Raw genomic sequence first — 9501 nt, 5'->3', positions numbered from 1 at the left:
GCCTGTCTTTCAAAATCATGGAGTTTGATGTGTCGCAAGATGGGTTTCGGTGCTAATCGAAATTTGTCCACTTCCTTGAGGGAATCAGGCTGCTGGGAACACTTCTGGACGTGGCTAATGTGTCCAAAACCTCTCAAAAACTCATCTATTGAGCTTGTCTTTCAAAATTAAGAAGTTGGATATGTCGCAAGATGGATTTCGGTGCTAGTCGAAATTTGACCGCTTCCCTGAGGGAGTCAGGCAAGCTGGGAACACTTCCGGACGTGGTTAATGTGTCTAAAACGCTTCAAAGACTCATCTTTTGAGTTTGTCTTTCAAAATCATGGAGTTTGATGTGTCGCAAGATGGGTTTCGGTGCTAATCGAAATTTGCCCGCTACCCTGAGGGAACCAGGTTCCCGGGAACACATCTATTGAGATTGTCTTCCAAAACCATGAAGTTTGATATGTCGCAAGACTGGGTTTTACACCACTTGAAAAGTGTCCACTACCCCAGGGAACCAGGTTCCCGGAACATCCGGAACCATGTCCTGGTGATTCAATTGTATCAAAACTAACTTCTGATGCTTTAATGATGATTGACCACGTTTGCATCAACATTCTAGGCACTTTCATTCATTTATCAATGGTTTAAAAAAAAATTACCCGTTTTTGACTGCACCTGACCCAGGACCCCCCCTTAATAAATCCGGCCGGATTGGCACCCTGGTCAAATCAAGTTATGTTCAATTTTCATTTCTAGGTCAGACCGAAACGGGTTAATTACATACTATTTCTCGTGGAAAACCCGAAAAAAATTGCATATGAATATTTTGGGAAAACTAAAAAGAAAAGTTTATCAGATTTTTCTGGAAAAATTCAAAAGATTGTTCTGTGTTGAAAATATCCTGATAAATCCAGAAATTTTTTTTTAAGAAACAAGCGCAATAAAAAAAATAGCCACGCTGATTCACGCCGTCACCGCCGGCTCAAATAACATCGAACATTTTAGCACAAAATCTCGTATCAGGTTGAAAGGACATCATGGCTATCACCAACTAAAACCATTAGAATCAAGGACAACATCACCAGCACTATGTACCTACATCAACTTGAGTTTATCTAATGTACGATGATAATAAATTGCTCGTTGCGCAATTCGAATCTTAGGTATTGAATTGAGAGAAAAATACGGTACTAAATGTTTGCACAGCAACTTCAGTTAAATCAGTTCTGACCCTGGTTAAAAATTTGGTTGATGTCTTTTGGAAACAAGCTGCACACATAACATGCTTGGAAACCCCTCCACACCAGCGACAGCATAAATCCGAAAAATATTTACATTATTCAGAGGGGTCGTCACTAGAGCTTGATGCTTGCTATCCTCCGCCCCGGGGCGACATTTTCCTATTAGGGGACATTTTGCTCTCGGCAAAATTGTGTCCTTTCACCGGTCGTTCCGTAGGACGATGTCATTGCAAGCGAAGCACAATTTTTATCACACCGAAGTGTTTTAAAAGCTTTTCATTTATTCAAATTAAATCCTAATGGTATCTGTGCCGGTTCTGGGAGTTTTCGGTGTGTTCGTGTCATTCGGAAACCCTGTAGCCTTGATGCATCACGGGGCCACGAACGAGATCAGAGGATAGGTTTGTTGCTTGAGCTGCCACCAGTTCACCTGTACTTGACAAAGGACAGCTTTCCCTGGCGTTACTGGCTGTGTCCACTGACTGCTTGGGAGCTGATCAAAGATATTTCGATGAAGAGTACCTAGATGTGTAAAATTTAATTACTGACCATCCCCTGACACGGGTCGCCCCATACTGCAGTCGCAAGAAATGGATGATGATGGAAAATCAAACAAGATTTTGATGTTAAATGAATTTCAGGCGGATTTAAAAAGCTTTTATCGCGTCTTGTCCCTCTGATTGATGCTTGTTAGCTCGGGTTGTTGAAGCTAGAGTGCATTTTGGTGCTTCGTCTCAATGGATTCAAGGAGAGCATCTTATAGAGCATTGTATATTATAGACGATCTCGTCGGATAAATTTATATCGCCTTTTTGCAATAATAAAATAATTGTTTAATGAGGAATTCTGAGATGGTAGTCAAACTTTCCACTACTATTTCACGGTACTCTGATTTTTCATATCAAAAGCACTTATGATAATATTGATAACGACGGACACTACCGAAACACATATCAGTAAATTGTTGATGATGTCTGACTTCCGTTGCTCTTCAAGTTTGTTGATATTAAATAACGTTCCCAGCGCTATAATAATAATAGCTTGTAGTGCCTGTGATTCGAAGGAAACTGCGATTACGATTCTTTTCAAGTCGGTTCATTTTTGGCATACTATACCTGAAGAGATATAGATGTGACTACCATAACTAAAAGAAGTGTGTAAAACGGATGGGCTTCTCCAACGGATAGAAGATACTTGAGCTGTGCGGCATTTGCTGTTAGCAAAGCCAAGTCGAGCATGCCCTGAACGAACGTTTTCCTCGTTGCATAGTTATTGATGTCCAGTGTGTACAAACTGGTGGTCTGTTGACAGAATCTATGTTGGATTATTCAATGATATAATAAATGTAATATAAAAATACCTCGGAGACAGTCTCTCTCGATGATTTTACATTGACCTGATTACTTGCCATCTCGATGGTTGAACTGATATAATTGAAGCGTATCTGGCAGTTGACGTTCGTACGTCTTCTATATCGAATCGATCTTGCCGTTGTACGAGACAATTATTGCCCCACACTCTCTCCCCTCTTATTCGAGAATAGATAAGAACAAACGTAACAGAACTAGTCGGTGAATTTGAGCAGCTACCGTTCACATATAAATTTTGAAATGTTTGAAACTCGAATGTTGAACACTGGAATAATCCACCTTGCTGTGTTTTGTCTTGCGTTTACTTTTCATTTTGTGTTCTTTTTCACTTTTCATTTTATGTTCTTAATAAAGTTGCATGAAATCTCTGCATTCTGCATCTCATTCTGATTCATGCTTCCATTCCGATATGTCCTACAATCAGAGCTTAAAATATTCATCTTCATGAAGCAACTTCGGTCCGAATTTTGACAAACATCGCATGATTATTCAAAACATAGAATGTCATAGTCAGACGACTACTCCACGAACCCATTCATTCGACTGTCACTGAGTGTGCTTACTATGTGCAGAATAAAACATAATTAGCAATAAGAAAATTATTTTGAGCTTTTTAGTGGAATGTCTTCACTTGTCATAAGACGAGTTTGTACAATACCATTGAATTCCACCACTTAATTGTATCTTGACAGATACGTATTTCGACCTCAACAGTAAGGCCGTCTTCAGTGTCTCGTACTCGTAAGTCGAGACAAGAACGAGACACTGAAGACGGCCTTACTGTTGAGGTCGAAATACGTATCTGTCAAGGTACAATTAAGTGGTGGAATTAAATGGGATTGTACAAACTCGTCTTATGACAAGTGATTATTAGCATTGTTTATATTGATGTTTACCGTTGAAAGTGCCTCGCGGATGAAAATCGCATTTAGTTCTATGCGATGAATTACTTTACTGATTCAAAACGTGTTTAGATTTCAGATAATTTATCAATGAATCGACTGCTTTGGGCGTACTTACAGCGGCACACTAGGAGTTAACTTTCTGAAATCAGTATGGCGAAAGGCATCTTATTACAATCAAATTATTTTACATACATACGAATATAATCAATTTACAATACATTCAACAGATTAAAATGATCGGCGATCTCTCTGTGCCCCGAGAGAAACGTCCAATGTGTTGGCCATTGCGAGATATGACGAGGTTTCCTTATAAGATTTTGGTCCATCAGTCAAATCCCGCAAATGTGTTTTCATTGCGTTTTGCATTTTGTCTACAACAGCCAAGGCGTTGAATACATAGCTCTATTTTGGTGTAGGATTCAGATCCTATTTGGGCACCCTCAATTAATTTGTGCCATGTGGCACCAGTAATATAAAGTCTGTGGCTGGAAATCTCTCTACTTATAATTTTAATTGCCTATCTTCAGGCCCAAACACATAACATGCAGGAACGGAACATACACAATTCCAATCAGACATTTGTCACTTACAGGTAAGATAAAATAAACCGTAACAATCTAAGGTTCGATTTCTCAAAATTAAGCACCTTAATCGAAAAAATATTTGGTAGGCGTAGTAGCGGACACCATCCCTCATAACCGGTACCAAATAGTTTTTCATGAAAAGTTCCTAATTTTGAGAAAACCAGCGTTAGATTTCTTTCACCATACAAATTTCTGGCGGTTAAGGTGATTATACAAATAATCCAGTGGTGAATTTCAAATTCACCACATGCTTCTCTACTCCCATTTTCAAAAGCCCAAGTCTCACTTAATAATGTTCGTACAGTGCTGAAATTAAAGTCGATTGTTCAACAGAATTTAGCAAATGATCTACAATTTGTTTCATTCTTTTGGATGTTATGGTTTTCTCAATCCGTTATGGAAAATTACTATAAAAAGCACGTGGCTTCCAAGATGGCCGATTTGTGGCTTCGTTGTATAATCACCTTAACTCATGCTGGCTATTTTGCGCATATACTATAGGGGCCCTCCTTAGCCGTGCGGTAAAACGCGCGGCTACAAAGCAAGACCATGCTGAGGGTGGCTGGGTTCGATTCCCGGTGCCGGTCTAGGCAATTTTCGGATTGGAAATTGTCTCGACTTCCCTGGGCATAACAGTATCATCGTGTTTAGCCTCATGATATACGAATGCAAAAATGGTAACCTGGCTTAGAAACCTCGCAGTTAATAACCGTGGAAGTGCTTAATGAACACTAAGCTGCGAGGCGGCTCTGTCCCAGTGTGGAGATGTAATGCCAATGAGAAGAAGAAGAAGACTATAGCGCCAGGATGTGGCTGCGGCAGGTAGAAAATCAGCCACTGCCAATAATTCATTTGGAGAATGTGCAAAAATATTCAATGACTACCCAAGCAACCAGAAGTTCGGATAAGAAGGGCTATTTTGGCTTAATCAGCTCTCATTTTAAGTATTTTTTTGTATGGTGGGAGCGTAAAAGTGAACTTTAAAGTTCCGTTAAGGATGCTTGGAACTTGATGTGAACCATAGTGAACCAATTAGTTCGGTTAAGAGTAAATTTAAGTAAAATCTGAACTTCTGGTTGCTTGGGTAATATTCAATCGAATATTTACAGTCCAGAGCCGACTATGAATGCGTCTAAAAGTGAGCTTAAAAGTGAAGAAAGGTGAACTCACCAAAAAATTTCGATTATTTTACACTCTGGTTCCCCTACTAATTTTTTATAAGATTTACATCCGCTGTGTTTACTAGTGTATTGACTGTAGCCTACAATCAATACACTGGTGAACACAGCGGATCTTGTAAAAAATAAGTAGGGGAACTACTCCTGGATTTCATCTCATGGCTCCGACGTTCATCCCATCAAAAACAATAAAACAAAGCAAAGAAAAGGTATTTATTTCTTATTTTTGCGATTTTTAGCACACATGTTGACAAAAATAGGCAACGAAATTGGTGCCACATTTTTTTGTTTCCCGATGAGATAAATTGTGTTTCAAAAAATTCAGTGAGATGGAGATCGGAACAGTTCCCCTACATATGTATTTCCATTCGCATTATTTTGCCTATACCAGTTAGTATACAGATTTAGGAAGTTCGTCATAGGAAAATGTTGTAAGAGTGTTCCCATAACTGGTATTGGTGGTATTAAATCCACAATCAAGCAAAATGATATAGTCCAAATCCGCTCCAGATTTTGGTCAGTCATTGCTTTAAGTCAGTGGTTCTCAACCTGGGGTACATGTACAAGTGGGGTACCTTTCCTGACCCTGGGGGGTACCTCGGACAAAAATGCGTAATGGCGGACGTATTTGCGACGTAATTCCAATCGAAGCTTGATAAAGTTTTGATAATAGTGTATTTTTTACTTCAAAACTTTGTCTTTGTACATAATACGCATGGAGATTAGTAAATCAAAGCCAATTGAATCCTGCCCTCCTTAACCAGCACAGTGTGTAAAAGGCTTTGGAGCAAAAGATCAAAAGGACAAAACTTCGAATGAGCATATTTGAAAAATCTTCAATAGAATCTACCTGCTCTAAGCAAAATGTTTAATAATATGTTAGGAATATGCTTTTGAACTAAAATATATAATCTAAATATATCTAAATATATCTAAATATAAATAGGCTCGGAATCCTTCTTTCAAAAAGCCCGGAGCCTTGAGGCTCGAAAGCCCACTTACAAGTGAATCGGAAGCCTTCCTTCAAGAAGCCTGGAATTCTTCGTTGAAGAGGCTTAGAAGCATACTTTCAAGAAACTGAGAAGCGTCATTTCAAGATGCAAAAGAAGCCTTCTTTTACGTGACTCGAATGCCGCCATTCAAGAGGCTCGAAAGCCTCTCTACTAGACGTTCAGAAGCATCTAATGAAGAGGTGTAGAAGCCTACCTTCAAGAGATTCAGAAGCTCCTTTCCGGAGGCTTCCGATTGACTTGAAAGTAGGCTTTTGTGTCTCTTAAAACCAGCTTTCTGAGCTTTTTGCAAGAAGGCTTCCGGTCCTCTTAAAAGCAGGCTTCTGAGCCTCTTGAAAGGAGCTTCTGAATCTCAAGATGCCCGGAAGCCTATCTTCAAGAACCTCGGAACTCTTGAATGGCCGCATTCGAGCCACTTAAAAGGATGCTTCTTTTGCATTTTGAAAGAATGGCGGTTTTCAAGCCACTTTAAAGGAGGCTTCCTTTGCATCTTGAAAGGACGGTTCTGAGCCTCTTGAAGGTATGCTTCTAAGCCTCTTCAACGAAGAATTCCGTGCTTCTTGAAGGAAGCATTCTTTTAAGAGGCTCAGAACCGTCCTTTCAAGATGCAAAGGAAGCCTCCTTTAAAGTGGCTTGAAAACCGCCATTCAAGAGGCTTATCAAGAAGTACAGAAGCCTACTATCAAGAGATTCAAAATCTCATTTCAAGAGGTTCAAAAGCCTCCATTCAAAGGGCATGGAATTATTCCTTCAAAAGGCTTGGAAGCCTACTTTCCTACTCAATTAGGGCGAGAACCGCTGCTTTAAGTCCTGCATGGTTACAAAAATTACAATTTGTATTCAACTTGCGGATTCAAGATTCCATAAAGCAAACCAAATCAATAGGCTTATTGGAATGTATATTTTTTATGGCATTATGTCAGGCGACCCGTGCCGAGTGGATGAATGGCCTGGGGGTGAAACAAATAGACAGGCAGTTAACTGAGCCTGTAATGCTGGGTAGATACCTTGTCGTGGTGCATTAAAGAATAAAATCTACCACACTGTGCTCTGGTTATTACTATTCTTGTTATTACTTATGAGTGATGGTCGGAAGAGAATGGAACGTCTATAATTTGCTTTAAGATGACCCACCTTTTGCACCTTTCGGATGAAGTCAACGGAGTTCGAAGCCACCGACATGAATCTCCAAGCTCACTGATTATTTAGGAAAGAATCGGATACGAATTTGGTGGATCTGCTGAACCCTCTGACTGATTAGAGCTCCGTGTAAAGGTGAAATTCCGAAATGACAAACGCAATGAAATCAGATCTCTGTATACAAAAACGAGATCGGAACTCATAAGAAGAAGCAAAAATATGTTAGAACTTAAGTAACGATGCATGGTCAAAATCAATATTATCCCACGTATTATTGAAGGCAAAATTGATTGAGGGACGCGCCTTTGAAAGTTGGTATAAGCCATTATTCTTCTTTAATTTTCGTCATAATTTTACCAAAATTCGGCAAAGTTGACTTTTTACCGAGATCTCAGTAACGATTACCCAAAAAAAATACCGAGATTCGTCGAAATGTTTGTCGAGATCCCGGATGTTGGATTCTCGGCAATCGTAAAATTTCGAATTTTAAGTGTGTGTATATTCATTTATGCTGCCTTCATTTCATTTGTTTAGTTTACATCTGAACAGATAACACTGAATCAACAATATGACGATACAATACACGGTTCGAGGCTGCATCTCTCCATCCTCGAATACGCCACACGTTCGCCAAGTCGTCACACACAATATTCACATACTAAGGTTCACTAAATATGCACATGCAATGCAATGGCCAGCTTTCAATCAATAACTGAGGAATTTTAATAGAATACTTAGTTGAGCAGCTAGCCAAGTTCCAGTTGGAATGTAGAAGAAGATGACAACTTTTAGCAGCGCCCAGTAAGAGCTCACTGTGTTTACAAAGTTGTTATACCAAAACAACAACCACCGGAAGAAAGATGGCGATGATATCTAAACGAGAATGAAAAAAAAAAGAACGCAACATAAAATTGGCTGCGAACGAGTCTCCCAATTTAGCGCCGCGATAAATTTCTGCACTAGGTTGCTATTTTGCTTGTTTGAGAAATGTCACTTTTTGTGTTTACGATTACGATTACGACTTTTTGCAGTAATAGGGACACGGCAGGTATTTCCGTCCATCGTCATACATAGGGGCTAAAACCAATGAAAGCAACGTCATTTTGTTAGAACTCCACTATAGCAGAACGTTTCGCCTAAGCTTACGATTGGGTACGGATGAATTTGCAAAAAAGCTTCTATTCTATAAAAGCTATTCTTCTTGATATTTGAGACTATGACGATAAGACGAAAATGCCTGCCTGAACCCTATACAATGAAAATGAACAGCAGCGGCAATAACAGTAACAAAATCCGAGTTAAAATTCGGACAACCGAAGAAGATAAGGCACTTTGTTTGGCATGGCTGGATATATCACAGGACCCCATCGTATCAACAAACTAGAAAGCTGAAACGCTTTATGGCAGGGTAGACCAAAAGTTTGTGGAACTTTGTCGTGCGCGAAGGATAGCTGCTGATCCCGAGCTACGAGGAGTGAAAGGAATTAAGTCCGGGTGGTCATGTATTAACAAAAACGTCATTGAGTTTGCTGGGCGCCTGGCACAGATCAAATCTTGGCAACAAAGTGGTGCTGCTCCTGAGGACGAGTTACAACAGACACTTGTGCTTTACAGCACAAAGAAGAATACATCATTCAGGCTAATGCATTGCTTTAAAATATTGGAAAAATCCCAAAAGTGGAGCCAACATACTGCAATACAACAGGTTATTATATGAAAGCTTTAGTAGGTACGTGTAATAAAATACTGTTTTTTATAGAACTCAACATTGCCTATGAAGCGTAAACGGGATCAGGAAGAAAAGGAAAATTTTAAATTGGCAGGTTGTCAAATAGCGAACTCTTCTGCAACAGGCTGTTCTCGCCCAAAGGGACAAACAGTGAGTAAAAAAGCATAAGAGTCAAAGAAAAGCTTGGTCGCTGCAAGTATTGCCATGGCAAATAATGGGCGAGTCCTGACCAGTTTGACAAAACAAAAGCTCGAAGATAGCATCCAGAGAACTGCTGCACATGAACAAATGGTGAATCATGCTATAATGTCCGTAGATGTGGGAAAAAAATTAGTGGCATTGCACGAGTGTACTATCAG

General features: G+C 39.6%; 1 protein-coding gene across 1 annotated transcript; it reads right to left on the bottom strand.

Annotated features, from left to right (window-relative positions):
* Positions 1-947: 947 nt before the first annotated feature.
* On the bottom strand, positions 948-2745 carry LOC134225101 (ninjurin-2-like). The gene is made up of 3 exons (XM_062704884.1): positions 2587-2745; positions 2342-2527; positions 948-2276 (listed from the first exon to the last, which is right to left on the bottom strand). Exons 1-3 carry the CDS (start codon positions 2635-2637, stop codon positions 2100-2102), a joined length of 414 nt encoding a protein of 137 aa, XP_062560868.1. The 5' UTR covers positions 2638-2745; the 3' UTR covers positions 948-2099.
* Between the last annotated feature and the right edge of the window lie 6756 nt (positions 2746-9501).

The sequence above is a fragment of the Armigeres subalbatus genome, chromosome 3 (assembly GCF_024139115.2).
Source record: "Armigeres subalbatus isolate Guangzhou_Male chromosome 3, GZ_Asu_2, whole genome shotgun sequence".
NCBI classification, from domain to species: Eukaryota; Metazoa; Arthropoda; class Insecta; order Diptera; family Culicidae; genus Armigeres; species Armigeres subalbatus.
The sequence above is the reverse complement of the archived record's forward strand: the minus strand, read 5'-3'. Positions and strand labels throughout refer to the sequence as shown.